This window comes from Mytilus galloprovincialis, chromosome 13 (genome assembly GCF_965363235.1).
Source record: "Mytilus galloprovincialis chromosome 13, xbMytGall1.hap1.1, whole genome shotgun sequence".
Lineage (NCBI taxonomy): Eukaryota > Metazoa > Mollusca > Bivalvia > Mytilida > Mytilidae > Mytilus > Mytilus galloprovincialis.
In genome coordinates, this window is record NC_134850.1 from 28,711,528 (window position 1) to 28,735,538 (window position 24,011).

General features: G+C 30.2%; 1 protein-coding gene across 3 annotated transcripts; it reads right to left on the bottom strand.

Annotated features, from left to right (window-relative positions):
* Window positions 1–291: 291 nt before the first annotated feature.
* LOC143056431 (uncharacterized) lies at window positions 292–17,876 on the bottom strand. 3 transcript variants are annotated; one of them, XM_076229518.1, is made up of 8 exons: window positions 17,738–17,876; window positions 16,909–16,974; window positions 14,209–14,308; window positions 11,959–12,105; window positions 10,960–11,088; window positions 10,389–10,464; window positions 9,867–9,988; window positions 292–439 (listed from the first exon to the last, which is right to left on the bottom strand). In XM_076229518.1, exons 2-8 carry the CDS (start codon window positions 16,960–16,962, stop codon window positions 381–383), a joined length of 687 nt encoding a protein of 228 aa, XP_076085633.1. In that variant the 5' UTR covers window positions 16,963–16,974; window positions 17,738–17,876; the 3' UTR covers window positions 292–380. The 3 variants fall into 3 exon arrangements, with proteins under 3 accessions (XP_076085633.1, XP_076085634.1, XP_076085632.1); XM_076229519.1 differs by lacking the exon at window positions 292–439 and adding an exon at window positions 7,406–7,592; XM_076229517.1 differs by lacking the exon at window positions 292–439 and adding an exon at window positions 7,493–7,883.
* Window positions 17,877–24,011: the final 6,135 nt, after the last annotated feature.

Sequence of the window (24,011 nt, forward strand, 5' to 3'; positions counted from 1 at the left end):
ATTAAATGGTTTATTCATTTTCCATGCAAATACCATTAGTTGTTAAGAATTTCTGACAGTGAAAAGCACAATAAAGGCAAATTGATTATGTAAGGGGACATAATTTAACTTAATGCATACATGAGAAATAGACAAACAGTCAACTTAGAGATGTATTCTAGTACATGTATTGTCAAACCGATTTTGGAATAATAGTTAACTGCAATCTAAAGACTCTTGTTGTATTGCTCTCATAATCTGGAAGTGTTTAAAGTAATATAAGGCATGCTGTAAAATGTGGAATGGACTTTAATATCAGTTTTCATGATTTGGTGCTTAAACTGTTTCTTTTGGTCAGATTAACCATAAATAGAGTTGGCAATCCAACAATTCCTTCTGAATCACCATGTTTGACTTCTGTGTTGATTTGAAACATCATATATTTGGTTTTTGTTCACTCCTTAAGTAAAAATAATAAGATGGAAAAAAATGAAATTCTGCCAGATGCGGTAGGGATGTAATGTTTCATTTTTTATTTTTTTTTTGTAACAAATGAGTGCAGACTAGTATTCTTTATTGTAATATGTTCCAAAGTAAGAAGTCTATGCATCATAGGTGTCGTGACTGGTTTCAAGTTTGTTATGTCTTTGTTAAGGTGGCAAGGTAGTATTTGCATTCCAGAACTTAGGTTGCTCTTTTGTGTACCCTACTTAGGTAAATGTATCTAAACAGTGTGATTGGACAAAAAATACAGTATCAACTGAACATACTTTCCCAAACTGAGGGATGAATCAGATGTAGAAAAATATGAAATAATTTTACATACAGATGAAAATGAATTTTTGAGAATTTTTTTTAATATTGTATGCACTGCACCGTAAAAGACTTAAAAGTACTAGTGGCCTTAGGTTTTTAAAAATAGCAAAAAAAGTAAACGGTCATGATACATATTCAAATTCATTTCTGAATAGTAAAATGAAAGTACTTCAGTTAACTGTGAATGTAGAATTTTTTGCAGTGTTAGAAAGTGGTGAAAATTTTAAAAGGCTATCATTATCCCTTATGGGCCAGGAAATACTACCGTGTCACCTTGAAGTTCGTGGGTTTTTTTTAATTGTTGAAATTTGCTTTGAATCCGAGGCAACAGTACTTTACCGATTTTAATTCGCATGAACTAACTTTCTGTAAATGCAAATGCTCTAAAATCAATCTGTACTATTTATTCGTTGTTCTTTGTGCTTATCTTATTAGTTAGTACATTAACAGCTAATTTTAATATTAACAGGTTATTTCATAATGTAATACTGTTATACCATTGTCAAAAGTTATGGTAAGAATTGAGCGCATTTAAATATTACACCTCCACATTCTTTTAAGGCCGTTATTCAGAGGCTGTCGTTGTTTGTTATCTACAATCTTTGTTTTTCCTTTGTTTGTTATCTTCAATCTTTGTTTTCTAGTTAGTTGTTATTTACAATCTTTGTTTTATCGTTGGTTGTTATATTCAATCTGTGTTTTCTCGTTTGTTGTTCTAAGCATAGATGAAATCGTCGGTTTTTCTCTCTGAGTTTGATTTCCACTTTCCAATGCCGATGTTTATATGTTATTGAACGGTATTTGTTATCATTGTTGATAGTCTTTAGACAATGATCGCAGTAAAAATGTCACTAGTGAGTCAGACCGATGGCTGAGTTGTTTAAATGATTTGTACTTGTTTCATCAGAAAACAAGTATACAATGGTAAACTTTGAAAACATTTTTTAATCATAAAATTAATTACAAATAGGAATCAAATTAGAACAATTAATTAACATAGTTCATCTTTGGTACTGGACTGGTTGATGGGAATCGTTTGAATAACGGTAAAATGTTACAACATGTATTTGTAAGTCATAATAAAGTCTTGTAAAAAAGTGTCCATCTATAAATTTGTCAATGAATTATAGTATTTGCATACCAAAGGATATTTGCATAGGAAATTGTGTCCGGGACACACTTTAATAAGTAAATATTGTCCATTGACAGTTTTAACTATGAACTAATGTCCGCTGGACATTATTTCAAGAGGTTATTATTAGATCCTACATATTACATTATATATGTGTGGTACAGTTAATGCTATAATATGTAATCGTCGTGATGCCCTCGATCTAATTGGTAACGATTTGATCAATTAATGTGATACTTTATGACACTATTCCACATGCGGAGCAGGATCTCCTTACCCTTCCGGAGCACCTGAGATCACCACAATTTTTTGGTTCGGTGCGTGTAGCTGATCCTTTTTTTCTATGGTGTTTAGTTCTTTTGCTTGTCTGTTTGTCTTTGTTTGTTCATTTGTTTTCTTTTTAAGCCATGTCGTTGTCAAGTTTATTTCCGATTTATGACTTTGATTTGTCTTTCTTGTATCTTTTGATCCTCAAGTTTTGTTGCTTTCAGAAAATCACTCAAATGATAAACTCTATTTATTTAAACACAAACATATTACAACCAGTAAAAACTATGTAGCAGAATAATTCCCTGTATATCAATGTAACCTTGCATTAAATATGTTTCCTTCATGAATAACATAAATTGTATGTAAAAATATATTTTAGAAAAGTAATATAAAGCACCGAATTTTAACATGTTAAAATACAACAAATATAATGATACAATAAGTGTAAATGATAGTTAAAATAATGAATAGATGTTAAAATCATATTGAAATATCTATATTTAATTCATTCTAATATCAATAAAAAATCTAAAATAAAAAGCCTATGAAATTAGATAACCTTACAACAACTTTCAACATAAACGAATATGCATGCACAAAAGAATCACATACATACAAGTTTCAACTTAAGGACAATAAATAAATAACTGTTTTTTCAGAAGCTTCAAATGATATTGTTTTTATTTCATTAGTTTATTTGATTAACCCTTGCATGCACATTTCAATTTTTATTAACTTAAGAATTCTTAATCACAAATCATTTATGAAGGTCAGTAATTTGTTGAAAAATTCAAATTCTGAAATTTAAAAAGTATGCCATATATAAATTATGTTTGACATAAAAAGTACTAAAAGAGTATTTGTTTATTAATACAAATATGTCGCTTTGCCCTATGAGCTAAGTATACATTTTTTTCTAATTAAGTATGAATATTTCTGGACAACAGGAACAAATAATAAGGACTTATACCATATAAAATGAAATAACAGTAACCAGTCTCTAAACACTTCGTCAATAGTTTTGAAAACTACCCATGACTCACAACTCACATCAATGCATCACAACACGTCTAAGTAAACCAATTTTTGCACATAAACCAAAAACCTTCTAAACAACAACTCATTACAATCTTTCACAATAAAAATAAATAAAAAGTCAAAACTAATGCAATTCAGTGTTCATAAAGAACAGCAAATAAATATATAGTTTAAGAAAATAGCTAGCCTACTTCTGTCAACATTTATAGGTATTCTATGTACGTTTATCAGTTGCTAAATTAGTATTAATCAATATTTAATCAGTATATTTGTATTTCTTTAATTAGTATCGACCATTGATTTTGATCGGAAAATGGGAACATTGGCATATTGATGCTTTTTTTTCAATTGCATCTGTTTCACTGCATATTTTGACATATTCGGGAATATGTGTAACAAGTGTAAACCATAAAGCAGATTTAACCCTTTTTTCTTTCTTTTGGTTTACTGTTAACATGGTTAAATTTATTTTTTTTTAAGTTAAAACTTATAACAAATCAAACGAAATAAAAACATATTCCTCAATTAATACAGGCATTTTCTTATGTAGATATTTTAGTAAAAACAAATTTGGTACAATAACTGGATCGATTTCTAGTAAAGGTTTCCTCTCCGATGGTATCACCAGCCTTGTAACTAGCACTTCTAGTTGTCATGAATTACCTTTTATATGGTTATAATTATAAATTAACTTTTTACGATTATTTGGTCATAATTATAGTTACAGTTTTTAAGATGTCCCTTTCTCGTGCAGATCAACTGAAATTCTGTTATTGAACAAACTCTTGCTGAATTATAAATTAATGATTTTAAAGACAATAATTATAATTTTAATTTAAAGGACATAAGTAAAACAAAAGAATTACGACGCATTGTTGAGATTATGACAGAGCAGCATGTCACAATTTAAAAAGATAACTTCGCCACTGTTTATAATATTTACTCGGGGTAACACTTATTCTTTTTCACCTTTTTAGATTTGTGTTAATAAAATTATGTCAACATTTGAGAATTAAAGTAAATACACTTATGTGCAGCATCAGTCTTGTGTTTTTGTTCATGTTTTGTAAATTTTAGAAATATGTAGAAAATAGTTTTGGATGGTACATATGTGATTATCTAACTTGAAACTCGTGGGAATTTTGTAATTGATAAGGGGTGCTACTTCAAGCACATGTTTTAATATCCAGTCTCTTTTCCAAATAGCTGCCAAAGGAATAACACACAGAAATTTGGTGACATTCAATTTACATAAATATTTGAATCCCCTTCCCATCCCCCTTCTTCCACCTTGAAAAGAGGTTAGTTAATTGTTGAATTGAATGAGGACAAAAAGAGTGGTATCTGGGGCGGTATCTGCTCCCAAAAGTCGAAATGTTACACTATTATTAACAAATGTATAGTCAAGGGGAGATAACTCTAAATTGATTCACTTTTCAAAAAAATCAATTTCAATAATTGATGACATTTGTCTTTTCATTTATTACATAATATGCTCATTGGTTCAGACTGTAATGAAAGAATTGTACATGTTTATTCAAATTCATAATTAGTAATTATAATTGTAGTGTATAAAAATTGTATACATGTATCTTTTGATATCATTGATTTTGAAACATAAACTGTCACATCTGTGGCCTGCATCATCATAACATGTGTTAGTTGTTATTTTGACTTTAGCGGACCATAAAAGGGAATAGTGGTTAGCTAAAAAAATGAATGGATATTTAGACAAAACATAACTACATAGGATACGTGCTACGCCCATGTAAAATAGCTCCTTGGCAGTGGATAAGTAAGAGAAAATGAATCAATTATAATCTGCTTCAATGTTACTTTTCAGGAATGTCCTAGAATTGAATTAACTCGATATTAAGAAAGAACTGAAAGTATTTACACTTAAAATAGTAGTTTAATTGTGTATTAATGAATACGTGTCTGTCTCTATAACATGAATCATTGTATGTCCCCATCACAACATACAAGAAAAGTAGACAGGGGAGGGGGAAATAGTACGACAGGGCAAGAAGTGGGGTCCTGGGTGGTAACTCGGACAAGAGGGGAAGTAGAAAATGGATATTCTTGGGAAATGTTTTGACCGATTTTCATCTTGGAGTATAGGAAGAGAGTGAGAGTAAAGGGGTGTTATGGGAGGAAAGGGACTAAGAGTTTGGGGATAGGATAGTACAAATCAGGGATCTGCTGTCCAGCCCATCATACAGGTTTGCATATTTCTGTATTTCTTTAAGAGAATGCACTGTAAACTACATATATATCCAGCTATGATTTATTCTAATTTTTTACAAAGTAAAGTAAAAAGTACAATTTGAATAAAATAGAACAGAATCAATATTTATATATACTAGTTATCGTGCGAAAACCAAGAACAATGCTTATTTGGGCGCTTTTTTGGCCCCTTATTCCTAAACTGTTGGGACCAAAACACCCATAATTACTCCCAACCTTCCTTTTATGGTCATAAACCTTGTGTTTAAATTTCATAGATTTCTATTTACTTTTACTAAAGTTAGAGTGCGAAAACCAAATATCTTCGGACGACGACGCCAACGTGATACCAATATACGACCACAAAATTTTCAATTTTTGCGGTCGTATAAAAAAAGGAAAATATTAAACTACTTGTTATAAGTTAAAACAGGCACTATAGAAGGAAGTTCTGCAAAACACTTACAATAAGGTGAACAATGATTCACACTTAAGAATGGCAATTTTATCTTTATTTTGCTTTATAACTGGGAGTCTTTTTTCATTTGCCTATTTTAAATAAATTTCCTAGATTTGAACGTCGGAAAACTAAAATTTTCATAGTTGATTATTCATCAACATTGAATATGCACTTATTTGTAATAATTTACGTACTCCATAAACAATACATATTAAAGTGCATAGTTTTCAAAGTTAATACATATTATCGCAGGAAATTAACAAGAGAAACATTAATGGCATTAAACAACAACAAATGCAAATATTTCAGTAAATAAAATATTTTTGTCGAGTCTTTAATTCTGGTGTATACTTGAATTAATGATAGTTTAAAGTTACAACAAAACTAGGAAATAGAGTTACGTGTGTTCTATACAATAAACATGTCACATATATTGGATTCTATGAATCTTTTTTATATCAGTTATAACTACTGTTATATAAAAAAAGAAGATGTGGTATGATTGCCAATGAGACAACTGTCCACAAGAGACCAAAATAACACAGACATTAACAACTATAGGTCACCGTACGGCCTTCAACAATGAGCAAAGCCCATACCACATAGTCAGCTATAAAAGGCCCCGATATGACAATGTAAAACAATTCAAACGAGAAAACTAACGGCCTTATTTATATATAAAAGATGAACGAAAAACAAATATGTAACACATAAACAAACGACAACCACTGAATTACAGGCTCTTGACTTTGGACAGGCACATACATATATAATGTGGCGGGGTTAAACATGTTAGCGGGGTCCCAACCCTCCCCCTAACCTGGGACAGTGGTATAACAGTACAACATAAGAACGAATATAAAAATTAGTTAGTCTTTTTATGGCAATTTGACATAAGTTTTTTAAAACTAATAGAGACTCTACTTATCTTAAAGCATAACACATATAATTGTAGTTTGAATGAATGAATAAATTATATATTTAACCATAAAATAACACTAGCTTAAACATAGTCATTACAGCTTCTTTGAAAGAAAAACATTTTGAAGCAATCAATTTCTGTAATAGTTTTGTTTTCATTTTCATTGATGTTTAACTGGTTTTAACATACAAAAGCGTTGATGATAGATGTTGCCAGCATGTCAGATTAAGTATAAAACAATTAGTTAACCTGTGCATGTACATCTCTGTAAGGCCAATGGGTATCACCAGAATGCTGCTTATGGTATATGCATAGTTTTAATATATTCTATCTTTGGTAGTAAGTGGAATATATTTTTTTTTAAATCCAGTTTAAATACTTGCCCCTTTTATTTTTCTTTATCTTGTGATATCTTATAATTACCCTTCCAAAATAATAATTGAGAAATAAAGTCAATGCAACAACCTTTACAAATTAGAAGATAAAAAATGTCCTTTTACATGACAATAATTCGCTTTTGTGACATCTATAAAATTCTTTAAAGAAACTAATCGTCTGGATTTTCTACATCATAGTTACCTCTCTGATTATGATCTTTGCCAGGTGTATAGGTAATAAACTTACAAAATGAAATCTAACAATTTAGTGGTTTTGTCTGTCTAACATCTCTACGTTTAATATATTCCTCTTTTAATTGTATGTTAATGATTCCGATGGTCTTTTACTTTCTTGCTTCCAACATATACAGCCTACTCATAATAATACACTGAATAAATTGAAGATTTATGTTCTACTCTTTTTATTTTTACTTTTTCCTTTCGATTTCCTCTTTCGTCTATTCCTTCTTTTCGTCTGTTTGTTATTTTTATTTTGTTTTAATTCTTTGGTTATTGTGGGCAAATGTTTGATTTTTCTCAACGTTTTTTTTAACTGTTTATTCAATGTCTTCACTTCTTCTAACTCTGTTATTTGCTGTTCTAACTTCGTTACTCTATTTCGTAAGAAAATAAATTCTCCGTAAGTTAAAGTGATGTTTTTACCTGAAAGCATAATTAATATATAAGCATGCATGATTTTGCAACAATTCATCATGTCATAGACAATCATGACCTTATCATTGAGTTTTGTTTCTAATTAGCTAGAATCAAAATAATATATCAAAACATTGATGATAAATGGTTGATAAACAGCACATCACCAAAACGGATACAATCTCAGACTTCCTGTTATTTTGGACGATAGCTTAATAATATGTCATAACAATCATGTTCAATGCTGAACACAATTTATGTCGATGGCAACAGCAAGGGCCGATTTTGGCCTCAAATTTTAGTTTCATCTAACGAAAGATTTTGGACACTTTTTAAACACTTAAGTGTCTATTTTATTTGATTTGATTAGTTTTTGTGAACGATTTTAACTGATTAAGTCATTAAAAACGCTCCAAATTAAGCTTAAATATGAAAAATCTATTAAATTGCCAAAAAAAACGTTACTTTTCAGATGGTTTTTGTCAAAATTGAAAGTGGCCGCATCCGTGTTCTCAATTTTATTATCATCTTCAACCTTTATATATGTTATGTATTATCATTAAATGCAACTTATATTCCAATATTATGAATGAACACGAATGCGGACACTTTCATTTTAGACGGAAACCGTCTAAAATTTAACTAAAATTCTAAAATTGTGAAGATTTCAGTAATTCAGCATGACTTAATAGTGCTAGTACGCGATGTATATATATTGTATTGTCAAAAATAGCCTATATTTATGTAGCAGAAGCATTCTACTTTCCAATAAGTAGCTAAAAGATTACAATTTTACAATTTTGTAAAATTGTTATATTTTGGAGCCAAAAAAGGGGTCTTACTGGACCTTCTCCAAAGGTTAACAAAAAATACTATACCACAATCTGAATGAATAACAAGTGTTGTACACCTTCCGTCGATGTGTGGGATATTATTCATACTTATTACACTTTGTTGCATTCGTATTCACGTGCCCATAACCACAAAAAGTAAGTATATACTTATATGGTGAAAAAATCAAAAGTCACAAACGGACGCCACCGGGACGGTTAAACAATTACAGAATTGAGAATGGAAATGGCGAATGTGTCAAAGAGAAAACATCCCGATCAAAGAGGAGATATCAGCCGAAGGCCAGCAAGGGTCTTCAATGCAACCAGAAAATCCCGACGGAGGCGTGCATTTTTTTTTCATAACCAAAAATGAATAATAATTCAGTGATGATGGACGTCATACTAAACTCCGATATATACAAAAGAAACTAAATTTAAAAATCATACAAGACTAACAAAGGCCAGAGATTCATGACTTGGGACATGCACAAAAATGCAACGGGTTAAACATGGTTTTTTTTTATGTCTCAACTCTCCCTCTATACCTCTAGCCAAGGTAGAAAACAAACACACATCAATACGCACATTAAAACTCAGTTTAAAAGAAGTCCAAGTCCGATGTCAGAACCCCTTAAAGAAACTACACAAATTGACAATGATACATAAATTAACATAGGACTACTAGTAGTTACTGACATGCCAGTTCTGGACCTCAATTTAACTGATTAAAAGATTATGTCTATATCATATGAATACCAAGCACTATCTCTTCCGTTATACCATAATAAATAATATGAGGAGAAAATATCCCTCATCATGCCAACAGCCACTTTTAGAACAGTTTTCTTTGTTGTGAAATAGTTTATCGAAACTTACTTATTTTACTCTGGTCAGCGGCATGGAATCGTCCTTAATTTATGTGAACATCAGTAGAAATACTTGGTCGTTTAAAATTTCAATATATCCAAAGACAACATGTACCTCTAGTCTTTCATTGATAAAGTTTTAATATCATTTTAAACCTGCTGAATTTAGATTCCAAACCCAAAAACAGATATATTATACTTATCATCGCTTCCATTTCTGTGAGAACTGATATTCTAGAATCGATTTCATATATTCATTACTGCAGAAAGAAAAAAACTATCAGCAATTTTACCTTCATTTTCTGTTAATTGCTCTAGAGGTTTGATATCTTGCAAATTAACCTTCTTCCTTGCCTTACAAGATATGTCTTTAGTTGTAGAACCGTTATCAGCAATTTCTTGAGACTCAAAACACCTAAAAAAAAACAAACAATATTATTTTGAAAACTTGAACATATATCTGTACAATCTTATAAAAAAGATATATGTCTTTTGAAGTTTTGCGGAAATGATAAAGGATTATGCTATTGATAGAATTTTCAAGTACGTCAAAACCATCTCACATCAAAGAGTATATATTAGCTTAAACGATAATTCAAATATTCATTAAAGGATAACTTTCTCAAAACCGAGTTATAAATTTCAATGTGTAAATTGTTTATATTTTGTCGATTGAAAAGAGAAAACAATTCATTCCAGGAAAAGGCAATAACTGCAGAAAAATGATTTTTGAATTGAACTTTATGGTTACTAGCTATCAAATTGTATGTTGAATTAGGTGAGTTATACATATATATTTATTACTGAATACTTGCTTTGTTTTCTTCCTACATATGTGTTCATCGCTAGCTTCCGGTTTGAAAAAGCCTTCAGCACATGGTCCACATTGCCCTATATTAAAAACAACATAAATTAAATGTCTGAAAGGCATAAACTTCTAAACTAAACAATCTTCAATAAATAAAGTTTACTGTAGTTTCGAACATTTCGAGCACGAACACTTCCTATTAGATGTCTTAAAAATGCGGTAGAGAACACTTCGTTGTGTATATGAAGATTATGCTTCACCACATGAAACCCCTATGTATTTCGCAAAGATTACAAATCTACAGGTGCGAAGAGTCAGGACAATGGCACTTTAGACTTACACAATTCTTAACGTAAAAACTCTAGTGTGTTTAAATGACTTAGTCAATCTAAAAGACTCAAAATTAGTATTCGGTAAGGTTATATACTTCGCATATCACAGAGAAGAACAAATGCATACGGTGAGAGATCATTTAGGTATGCAGCCGCTTCACTCGGAATAGCTTGCAAAATCATTTTAGGACTGAAAATAGTTTTGTGTTTTTTAATTGTCTTTTAGGCTGTCTACTTTGAACTTACCGTCATTTTTAAGTTCAAATCCCGGACTGGAACAGGAAACATCGGATAATAAACAGTTGTTATAATCACTTCCATAGTAACCAAGACTTCTATCACAAACACATGCATCTTTCTCTAACATAACTTCAGCTTTAATGAAAAAAATGATAACTTAAGAGGCCTTGTTAATAAGGTTAACTGTATGAAGGTTAAATCTTTTTTTTATTTACCATGTCCAATGAAACAATATAAGTGTTTAAAATGTATTCATAAAAGTAAACATATGCGATAAAATAAAAGCGGTGAATATTAATTATATCATCAATTCATTTAGACTTTTAATGCGTCAGACGTGCGTTTCATCTTCACATCAGCGGTGGTCGAATCAAAACTTTTTGAAGGCCAACTCCAATACGAAATTAAGACTAAATATGATTGATTTGAATAATCAAGAGTGTACTTTATTAAACAAAACAACAAGACGTCGTTCTAAGCAAACAATAAGTAAAGCACCGTTCAAATAAAAACTTCTTTGAATGCATTGTTACTTTTGAAAATGTTATACATAATGTAGTCATCATCGAAAAATGTATTCAAAAATCATTTCTACAAAAATGTCGAGTTCATTAAAAAAATTGAATGTTCCACGTTCAATTGTGACAAAAATAAATTTAGGGGAAATTTGCTACATTTAATATTTTCTACTATTGAGTTATTTCATTGTTTAAGTTGAAAGACAAAACCAATTTCGCAAAGAAAGTCATAATTAAGGTAATAAAAGATTGCTGATGGATGTTTTCTCTCATATTTGAGTTTTCGTCAAATGATGTGTCATACAGGCTCAACAAAGATACAAATATTATAATTTGGTACGCCAGGCAGTTGAAAAAAAATAGGATCATTGATTTTCTCGTTCGAAGGCCTATTTGGACCCAGATAAATAATCATACTACATCTCATTTTCATATTAACAACACAAATAATTAAATAAGTAGTTTTAGCTAGAAACTTTTAACTTACGTTGCTCACATGTAGGTTTCGGTATACACGGATCTATGATAATGGACATTTCAGCAGTATTGATTATGTCTAAATGGTATGTGCTTTCCGGACAGTTACTACAGGTATCGTGACCATCATGGTTATCACAAAAGTCATATTTCTGACCTGAAAAAGATAGATGCGATAACTTTTAAAACTTGGGTATCATTTTAATTGTTTCAGCTAGCAGAACACAGAAAAAATAACAAAAGTGGTAGCAGAGGTGAGACAACTCATATTTTGGAAGCACTCAACAGTTAGTTGTAGTTTCACATGTTTACGCGAAATCTGTTTTACTCAATTTAACGCAAAATACACCTAAATTTTATTTGATTATTTGGCAGATTAATGATGATAGTTTCAGGAAAGGGTTCACTCATAGGGATGGAAATTTTATTATGAACCAAACATTTGGAAAATATGTGGCCTCTTCGTGTCCCTTTAACGATAAATACAAGGTAAATAATGCAGAAGGTTGCCATGGATACACACAAAAAAGGAATTATATTTCACCCTTTTAAACTTTTGAAAATCAAATATATGGAAGATGGCCCGAGAACACATTTATTTCGTAGTGCATTTCTTTTAGACAACAAATTCAAATTTAAAAAATCGCACCTGCTCTTTCTCAAAAAGATTTTTACAGCGTAGTGTACTATCACTGAGACAAATAATATCAAAATTATAGAAACTTCTACCAGCTCTAACTCAAAATATTGACAATTCTGTGTTAAGGGGTGTAAAATTCAGTCTGACAATACAATACAATACAATATTTTTTATTTTCCAAATTAAAGGGCCCATTGAGAGCATAACATTAATAACAACATGACATAAACATTACAGAGTGATTAAAGAAACATAAAATAATAATTGAAATTCAAATGCATGAAGAAAGGATCAGTGGTCAAGGGGAGATAATTTTGATATATTTTAGAGTATCTAACTAATTTTCTGATTTTCTTAGTTGCAGGCTTTTATCCAGGTATGCACATAAAATAGATAGAAATCTGCTATCTTCATTAATAATGATCCATGAAAAAAGATCATTTATATTTAAACTATCTAAACTGGGGTATTTTTTTATATAATCAGTGATATCTCTTCTAAGGTTATTGTAAATAGGGCATTCCAGAAGAAAGTGCATTTCATTTTCAATACAATTTGTATTACAATATAAACATATCCTCTCATGTCGAGGTAATATTTCATATTTACCACATACATTGGTAATTCGTTCATGTCTGCCAGTTTCTATTCTTAAACAGTGATTGCTAAGTCTGTATTTTGTTAATAAATGTTTTTGTGGGTGCTTTAAATCTAAATAATTTTCATAGTCAAATGACTTTTTGAATGAAAAATAAGTGTCCAATTTGCCTTGATTCTGTAAATAAAAATCTCGCATTTTCTCCCAATCATTTTGAAAATTTAATTTGAGCTGTTTTTTCAATAAGTTTTTAAATTTATTTTTTCCTAGATTTTTACATATATTTAGGTCAATACCCAATTTTTCACTGTAGAAAATGATATTAGAGAGCCATGAATTATTGGAACTGGTTTGACCTTTACTTTCTATCATTTTTAACTCAGCATAAGCATTTTTCAATAAATCAGATGGAGAATTCTCTAGTCTATGCCAATACATAAACATATGTGACAGCTTCAGACGTGATAACATTTGATCTTTTTGAACTGGACCAAATCACTACTTAACATAAAGATTCAGCACCCAAATGTGTTTAACATGTAATAACATCCCATCCCCCTACTTAATATTTCATGCATTTAATATCAAGAAATAAATTTGGAAAGTGTATCAAATAAAACATGCAAGTTATACACTGTTTACACTAGGGACTATATTTAGACAACGAAAACCAAAGGACGATAACTGTGTCCTTGGACCAGATATTGATGATATAAATATGCACAAACAGTTGCTAAATTTATAAGGAAGCCATGAATAGAAGATGATTGAACATACAGTGGTTTAATTTTGATGTATTATTAAACTGTAGAGTTCTACCTTAGAGTTAATGTCCTTTTTTATTCTAATTCCGCACTGTGGTTACAAATGTCTTAAAGATTGAACGACTGATTATTTGTTTTTTAAAACAAACATAAAATTTATCATAGCATTACAATACAAAAATGCCAAAAATAAATACGTATACACAATTTGCAATACATGTTATAAACAGATTTAAAAAAAAAGGTAAATAGACGAACCTTGTTGACATATCACTGTGTTACAACATATATAATCCCCAGACAATGACAGCCTCGTGGCCTGTCCTGCACTACAAGTTCTCGGGAAACCATTTATAATCTGAAAACATATTTAAAATCATCTTTAATCCTGATGAATCAATCATTTTAGCAAGCTTCGATAACTTGAAATTATATCGTATTGTAAAAATGATAAAATTCAAACAAAACATGATTTATTTTTAAAAACAAAACGTAGATTGTATCGTTATCTGAATGTCTATATTAAAAAAACGGGTGCCACATCTGGAGCAGGATCTGCTTACCCTCCCAGAGTACCTGAGATCATCCCTAGTTTTTGGTGGGGTTCGTGTTGTTTATTCTTTGGTTATATATGTTGTGTCATGTGTACTATTGTTTATCTGTTTTTCATTTTCATTTTTAGTCATAACGTTGACATTTCATTTTCGATTTATGACTTTGACTGTTCGTCTGGTATCTTTCGTTCCTCTGTTACTTAATCAACTAGCTGTTGGGTTAAATGTTATCAAAAGAAAATGTATTAATAACGATCTGAAAAGGGAAAAGTTTCAAAAAAGGTATATATAGTCTATACTAGTAGATCGATTTCTTACAATGCATATTGCTGTTGATAACTGCCAGACAACTTTTTCATTCAATTTTACTCCTCGTTGTATTACGAATGAACGGATTGACTGATTTTACAATGATAAACAGAAAAAAAAATCTAAAATATGCCAAATTGATTGAACCATATATCACTGCAATTGAAAAGAAACCATAGGTTGATATAGCTCGTATTTTCATGTGTGTAGCATAAATAGGCCATTACAAGAATCGTTTAGCTATTTTTAATTTCAATTTTCTGCGTCATATTCATTTTAGTATGTAGCTCTTCATACAAAATGTGCTTCGGTCAACGCGTATAAACCCCAAAAGTTAGTACAAAGACGATTCTTTAATAACTTTTAGTTAGGTCATGATTCAGTTTTTATCGTCAGACAATTGACCAATCAGACATTTTTCGTTAGCAATATATGTATACTTTCACACTGCCTTCACTTACGAAACGCTTTCAACAATACATGACATTACGTTGCTGTTTTGAGTCTTCTACCAATTACAAACTCTGGTATACGAGTGTAAGTTATCATGATTTCAATATAAGCAAATTTAATACTATGAGCAAGCTTTCGGTAACGGCAAAGGTTTTTTTCTGGCAAAAAGGGAGATATATCATGTTATATAACTTACGTATCGGATAAATAGTAGTTAACCCAAAAACAACTCATAGAGAATTCAAAACAGAAAGACCCTTATCAAATAGCAAAAAAGTATCAAAAGTATAATCCATTTGTACATTGAGGATTTTTCTGGTAAAGGAAAATAATTCCATCTGAATCTGAATCATGTTCCATATTTCCCAAATTTTATAAAATTGTAATAGGGATTTTAATTCCTTCACACGTCTGCATATGTACATATTATGTTTCAGGTGCTTTATGATTGTTTAAATTGTTTATTTAAAATTTAATGCCTTACATTAGGCCTTTAGTGGAATAAAAAGTGTAAAAAGAAATGTGTAAAATGTCCGATGATTCAGACAAGTATACAAATGTCGATATATAGGACTTCTGTTCTAAAAATACTTATGATGTGGGCATTATCGTGATACATATAGGATGCCAAAGGGATAGTATGTCTTAAAGAAACATTAAAATAATTGAACATCAGGTAAGATTATTGTCAATATCGGTCACCGAGCAGTGAAATATTGTACAACAGTCCGAAAGACTTTCTTTGTGATAATACCCTTTTCTTAACCTTCATAGTTTGCCCTCTATGCAGGATATCGTATACATTCTTATAACTTCAAATTTAGTCAAAAGTAAAATGATCCTATTCATCTATAACCAGGGATTAGGTTTCCATGACATGACAGCTTTATCTAATTGATATCAATGACATCGTTGTGTTATAATACTAAATTTAACATGAGGTCCTTCAAACGCTTTGAGTCCACACCCGTGGTAAAATATGAATATACTGCCTGGGCTTTTCTAACTGTACTCCCACGTCATATGTTTTTATATGAATGAGGTACACCACGTCATAGAACTATGGCGTAAGAATATAAGCATTTTACGGGAAAATACACGCTTGTGAAAATCATCACAACAAGGAAACGTAAACAAACGATACTAAAATGCGGTATCAACCAATTTTTTTTATACATATAAAACATAAGTAAATTATCATTTAAATTCATTCAAAATTCTTTAATACGTTATTGTAAATAGTTTACGCATGTCACTAATTCAGTTTGCTACGTTCTTTTACGCCAATTTAATAGTGCGTTTATTTATGGGAACGGCAGATATTTGCCTCAACCTAGATCACTTCGATCCAAATGAATTGCCGTATTTGTCCTTAGGCTACTAGAATCGAAATAATTCATGGGGGCTTGAAAATATCGTGATTTTTTTTCACAGGTTATCCTTTTATGCCGATATTTACCCCTCGCTATCGCTCAGGGTAAAATATTTAGCCAAATGGGCCAACCTGTGGGAATATCACGATATGTTAAAGCCCCCATTAACCATAGCATTAAAACTGCATTCCATTGAAAATATTTTGGAAGGGATGATAAAAAGATAAAACTTGTATCAATAAAAACGAAATCCTATTAAAGATGTTTACCTTTACTTCAGCAACGATAACTATCAAACCTAGTAATCTCAAGTAAACCTTCATTCTTATCAGTTTCTGGAATTAACAAAGATATATAATTAAGAAATTGTTTCTTTTTAACCAATGGAATGTAGATAACAGTACATATGAAGAATGCAACTTTTAAGTGTTTAATTACTTTTCAAAAGAAAACTAACAAAACAAAATCTATAAATACGAGTTCTTATAGTATAACATGTCTATATTTTTCACGTTGTTTTAAATACAAGTTCAATATTTCATGCTATGAACTCTATCAATATAACTAATGAATAAAAATGTCACATCTAACTACTACATATAAACTATATATACTTGTTTTAACATGTTCAACTAGCATGAATATGATTACGTATACGATATATATATAATTTATATATATATATATAATATATATATAGGTTTGATGAAATGCTAGACTTTCATTTTTTTTTCGGAAAATATTTAAGGTCTAATGTATAGACTTTAACCGACTTTCAGATATTTTAATATCTGAAAGTCTTAAAAGTAGTTGAAATTAAATCTTTAGAATATAAATGAAACTGAAACATTTTCAAATATACTTCTGATTAGTTTTCTAATTTATCCATAACATTTAATTTATCTATGTGGAATGAAAGTAATGCAGTGTAACTAATTAAATAACACGTGGCATTATACTGTTTTATTTATATCTATATCTTCAAACATTATGTATTTTTACAAATATTTATATAATTAGAGGAAGTAAAAATGTACTTCTCGCAGATAAAAACATATAAAACTTTTAATTTAAAATGTTACAAAAGAGAACATTTACCTGAAGACTCCAGAAGACCTTAATGTCCAATCCTGTTCGAACGGCAGTATTTCAACATTACGGGAAAACCCATTTATAAAAATAGTACAGTAGATTTGTTTTAATCTCACCGTAGTTCAAGTAAATATAGTAATTGAATCTTTGAACTAGACTAATTACAGAATCAAAATCGTGCATGACTGTATACATTTTGCAAGTATCTGACCACATACAGATAGGCTTCTAGTAGTTATCTTCCCTCTTCTTTTCTTGTAGGCTTGGTCATTGTCATGCAATGGATTTTCCTATTTTATAAATAGATCATTACAAAAGTAATTGCCGCCCCTCCTCTTGATTTACGTTCTTTGCAGTCAGTGAGCCTGAATATGCGCAATATATATGTCAAACACGTGTAACATTCGTCCGTTTGATGTTTGTTCTACGTTGTTTTTTATCTTTGTATCACTATGATTATCATATAGGCGATATTCCTCGTCAACGCCTTTTTTAAAGGTTTACAATTTATGTGGTTGATAAGTATTTGGTTATTAACATGATATTGTAATATTTAATAACTATATTTTGTGTTGTTGATAATGTGGTAAGTATTATATTTGAAAAATTTTAATAATTTACTGTTTTCTATTGTTTAGAAACAGAAGTAATTTTTTAATAAAATGATACAGTGACGTATCTATTTCAAAGTTTTAATTTGAATGTTTTTCTTACTTGCATAACATAATTTGCATTGTTAGATTTGAATATTTTAAGGAAAAAAATAGAAATTTCGATTTATTCATAGAATTTATTTATATAGTAAGTTAAATTCAGCTTAAATTCTTGTCAATAAGCTAACGTCTACTCAATAAGTTATAATTTGTTTGCAATCTTTAGGCATCTTATGATGATTATTCAACCTATTGCCAAATATCATATCAGGCAATAAGTGACTTTAGAATTTTGGCTATATATCTTCCATGTATATGTAAATTGTATGAATTGTTGTTGATGTAAAGTTTGTTTATAACAAAAACTAAATAATAATATACGACAATTCTACAAATCTTCAAATTTGAGTATTTGGTTATATACATAACACAAATAACTGGTATTTCTTTGTGGTATTACAAAAACTGATATGTTTCAAACAAGTGATTGTATCTAATGAAATGATGGGGATTGAAGATTCTATCTAAAAATTACTTGAGGAAAATTATCACTTTACTAATCGAGCTGGTATTGTTCTGATCACAAGTAGACAACTACAGATATGAATATTTACACACTTCATCTTTTGTTTTTGGAATTTATTTAATATGTTAACCATAATTTTGTTAAATGCCCCCATGGCTATGAAAATAATTCTCTTTATTCTATCAAACAATATTTTTGACTTGTACAAATAATAACATGCAGAACAGGATTGTGGGAAAGGAGAAGTAGTGAAACCTATTTAATTTGAAAAGTACTGAATAGATTTCCAATTAAATCCAGATGGAAACTGTAACTTTCTATGAATAAAAGCCACAACAGTATACCGCTGTTCGAAAGTCATAAATCGAATGAGAGAAAACAAATCCGGGTAACAAACATAAACCGAGGGAAACACATCACCTATAAGAGAAAAAAACGAAACAACAGATACACATAAGTGCAACAAAAAAACAAACGACCATGTATCGATTGAGAGAAAAACAAATCCGGGTTATAAACTAAAACCGAGGGAATCATATCACCTATAAGAGGAAATAAACAAAACAACAGAAACACTAAAGTGTAATAAAAAACAAATACAAAAAAAGTAAAATCACAAAAATACTGAACTCAAAGGAAAATAAAATCGGAAAGTCCCTAATCAATACAAAATCGCGTAACAAAATTTGCGTTACACTAGAGTTCTCTAGTTATTCGTCATAGGTTCTTTCGATTAGAGAGTCGTCAATATACGGGCGTTTTTCAATAAAAGCGTAACTTTCAGACTTAAAAAAAATGGAAAATAAACTTGTCTAAAATTTAATTTCAAGAGTTATTTTGAAAACCTCTATTATAGACCTGTTTGTAAACAAAAAGTGCAATCTTAAATATTCTTTAAAATGATATTATTTTCATAATTTGTGTACTGTTTCGTAGGGAACTTTTGTCCCCTACGAAACTTCTTCAAAACACACATATTTTTGGCAATTTTAAATGTTTCCTATATACATTCCAGTTTGTTTAATTTAAAAACTAGAAAAATCGCATTTTTTCTGAATCGGAAAAACATTTTTATCGTTAAAGATTAGACAGTACTTCACATATGAAGGTACAACTCATGTTACGTAGTGGACATTTTGATGCGTTACGATCAAATTTGCTAAAATATACGAATAAATAATATTATAAAAATTCAAAGAAACAGATCCATTCTAGTTTTGTTTGTTTACATATATATGTGATTCATTAATTAGCTTTTTCATTTTCCCTCTGATAAACGTATTTTTATGTGATGACATAGTGACTGTTATTAAGTGTGGACGATGCGTTCCGTGATCAATATGAGTTAAAGAATTTTGATTAAAACGGGATTCGCACTTTTTTACGCCAGAATATCTATGTTATGTAACATGTGTAATGAGAACTAAAATAGAGAAAATATAATTACATAAGTTACATAAGTTTGCCGTATGTGAATACACAAGAAGTGATCGTCGGTAATTATTTCAATGGAAAAATAGAAATATTTCCTATATTGTTGATATATATTAATGGAAAAACTAATCGGACGGAGGATCTACTTGAGATTACTGAGTTTGATCATTATTGTTGCTGAAGTAAAGATAAACATCATACGATTTCGTTTTAACCGTTTCTAATGTTATCTCTTTTAATCGCCCTCTCGGCGTCATATTTTCAGTGCAGTGCTGTTTAATCTCGAGTGTTTCATGATTGTGCGATGTACTTTCGTACGACTAATCCTTTGGTTTTGTTGTTTGTTAATTAAACGAACCTATGTATCAAACTGACGTCATTCATAATATCAAAGTTTGCGAAAATATAATTTGAACTTGTTGTCGGCAATAAGATATCATAATCAGTATCGTTATTGCTAAATATTCTGGAAGATCAGGTTCTTGTTTTGTCATTGCTTATTATGATGTTAGATTGTTCCATTTCATTTATCGTTTTATTCTTTATATAGCAGGGTGCCCTTTAAAGCAAAGAACTGACTGAAATGAACAATTTTGGGGAGAAAATCATAAATGCAATCAGATGTCACAACAATACCTCGGTCCTTACGAGATTGGGTATCTTAAATCAAGGTTTTTATCCACTTTTGTCTTCAAAATATAAGAAATTAATACAGATACAGTCTAATATGAAGTCATTGTGATCTTCGACTAATATATAAATCGGTCCTGTATCTGTGTCCTTGCTGGGCCCATGTTGCATCTGCATAATGTATATGGTCAATCTTACTGTTTAAGTTTTAGAAAGTGAAGTATAAACTTGGCTTTTAATATCTATATCATGCAAGGTTTATACTAAGATTGCGGTCATAATACAATGCTGTTCATCAGACGATACAATATCACATTTCTTATTTGATCAATTAATTCTTACATTTTCAATTAACAGTACATTTACCTTCAAAAATATTTTCAAATTTTCATTGAAAATATATCTGTAATCTGGGTTGTGGTTTTTTTCTGAAACTCTCTCATTACTTTTCATATTTCTAAAAACAATTTTCTATTTTATTCTCTGGGATGCATCCAAGATCATATCAAATAGTGTATTATATGCACTTATTGACCTGTACATCAATAATTGTAAAATACTGTTCATCCATTGAATATAATAATAAATCCAATTAATAAGAATAGAATCAAAACTTTCAATAATAAGTTTCTACAATTTTCCACGTGTAAACTTCTTAAAATCTGCTAACGCAATGACCTCTATCTGTGCATGCGCTTCTCATGGGAACTCTTGCATAATATTGTTTTATAAAAATAAATAAACAGCAAATTATTTTACAACAACAGCAAGCGTACTTTGTTTGTAGGACATGTAGGAAGAGACGGAATCTGAGTGTATTCAAAAAATGTATGAATATAGTATGAAGACAACATAGAAAACATAGTCTGAAACAATATATGTATAAACTCATCACAGATACCAGAATTAAAAATGTTAACACCAGACGCGTAATTTCGACTAAAAAAGTAACACTCGAAATAAACAGGTTAAATAAAGACAACAGTAGTAGAACGCGGTTCAAAACTCACAAGGCTTAAACCCATGGACAAAAAACAAAATCGGGGTAACAAACTAGAACTGAGGGAAACGCATTAAATATAAGACGAGAACAACGACACAACATTAAAATGTAACACACACACACACACACACACACAGAAACGGACTAAGCATGAGACAAAATCCTATGAGAATAACAAATATAACATCAAAACCAAATACATGAATTTGGGATAGATAAGTACCGTGACACGTAACAAAAAACATGTATGAAGTTTAAAAGCATCGAGGAACCACAATTATGATAGGTTTAACATAATACAACTAATGTACTAGTAATATATATGTATACCTTACTATTCTACATTTTATAATAATATCTTTGACACTCTTTTGACAATTTCCATAGTTTATCAAGGATTGCATAAATACCCGATTCATGTACAATCTTTTGACAATATATTTCGTCATTAAATTGTTTTTCTGTTATTCTATGTGTTAAGGAGTTAAGGTTGGTTATGATCATTATCAAATTCATTGCTATTTTCCACTTGTATCACATGTTTTGGAAATAATTCCAGAACCAGATTTCAATGAGACTGAATGAGACTGAAATATCAGAAGAATACATCATTATAATGTCTAATTTAGTTATTTCATTTCCATTTAAGAACAAGAACACCCCATTGACAGTTGTCTTGGTATCTGACAGTATTTCACTCCAACAGACTGGTCCGGCTTAGATTGTGGTTATACAGTGCTATAGAACCACTGATTATGATAGCTGCTATATTCAGCTATTGGTAGCTACTATTCAGCTATAACTCAAGAATTTCTAAAATAGTAACATTAAAGCCACTGCTTTTGTTCAGTTTGTTCATTGGCTCTTCGAAATATGTATTCTTGTTGCACATGGTCATTGGTAACCATATTTCTAAAATTCTGCAGCATATCACGCCATATAAAATCTTTTTATTAAAAAACAACCTAGGATTAATATATATGAAATAAGAGACTTTAAACTTTTAGTAGTATATGTATTTAAAAAATGACTGTAATATTTTTTCTGTCTATTAAGAAATAACATAAAAAATTTGGTGCACACTGAATAACGCACGTAGCGGGTTATTTAACAGTGTGCACCAAATTTTTTATGTTATTTCGAATAGACAGAAAAAATATTACAGTCATTTCTTATAATTTAATTCTAAATTCCATTTTAAACCGTAGAAAACCATAAAAAAAAAACGTTGATAACGTCACGGTCACATGTCTAAATTATGTCTATGGGCTCATAACAAAATAACGTCAGCCAATCAGAAGACGCGTTACATCAAAATTAAATTATTTTCCATTTTAGAACAAGAACACCTCAGTGACAGTTGTCTTGGTATCTGACAGTATTTCAAACCAACAGCTGACTGGCCCGGCTTAGATTGTGATCATACAGTGCTTTAGAACCACTAATTATGATAGCTGACGAGTATATTTAGCTATTGGTAGCTCATGACTATTTATAGATATAACTTAAGAATTTCTAAAATAGTAATGCAACTCTAAAGCCACTGCTTTTTCAGTTTATTCATTGGCTCTTCAAAATATGTATTCTTGTTCCACATGGTCATTGCATTTTTTCAGATCTTCTACAATCTGTTTGCTTGCTATGGTCAAGTTACCAAGAGGCAAACATTTATCTTATTTATAACCTTTACTTGCGAGTAACTTGATGTAGTATTCTTTTAGTAATTTCTTTGGAAATGATCCAGAAATTATTTTTCTCTCTTTACCAGGAAGGTTTCCAACAATAACAAAGCAACAAAATGTACACGAAGATTTAGAATTGAATTACGCGAAGTAAAACTATCTTTCGATGCAACTTACTTTACAACTTTAAAGGTATGAACTTTCTTCCGATGATTCTAGATACATTTTGAAATATGTACAATATATTAATGCTAAATAACTCAAAATGCCTGACTATTAGATATATATAGAAAACTTCAACGTAGGGCTACACACGTGTGGTTCAGTAAGAACAAAAGAGGGAAGAGGTTAT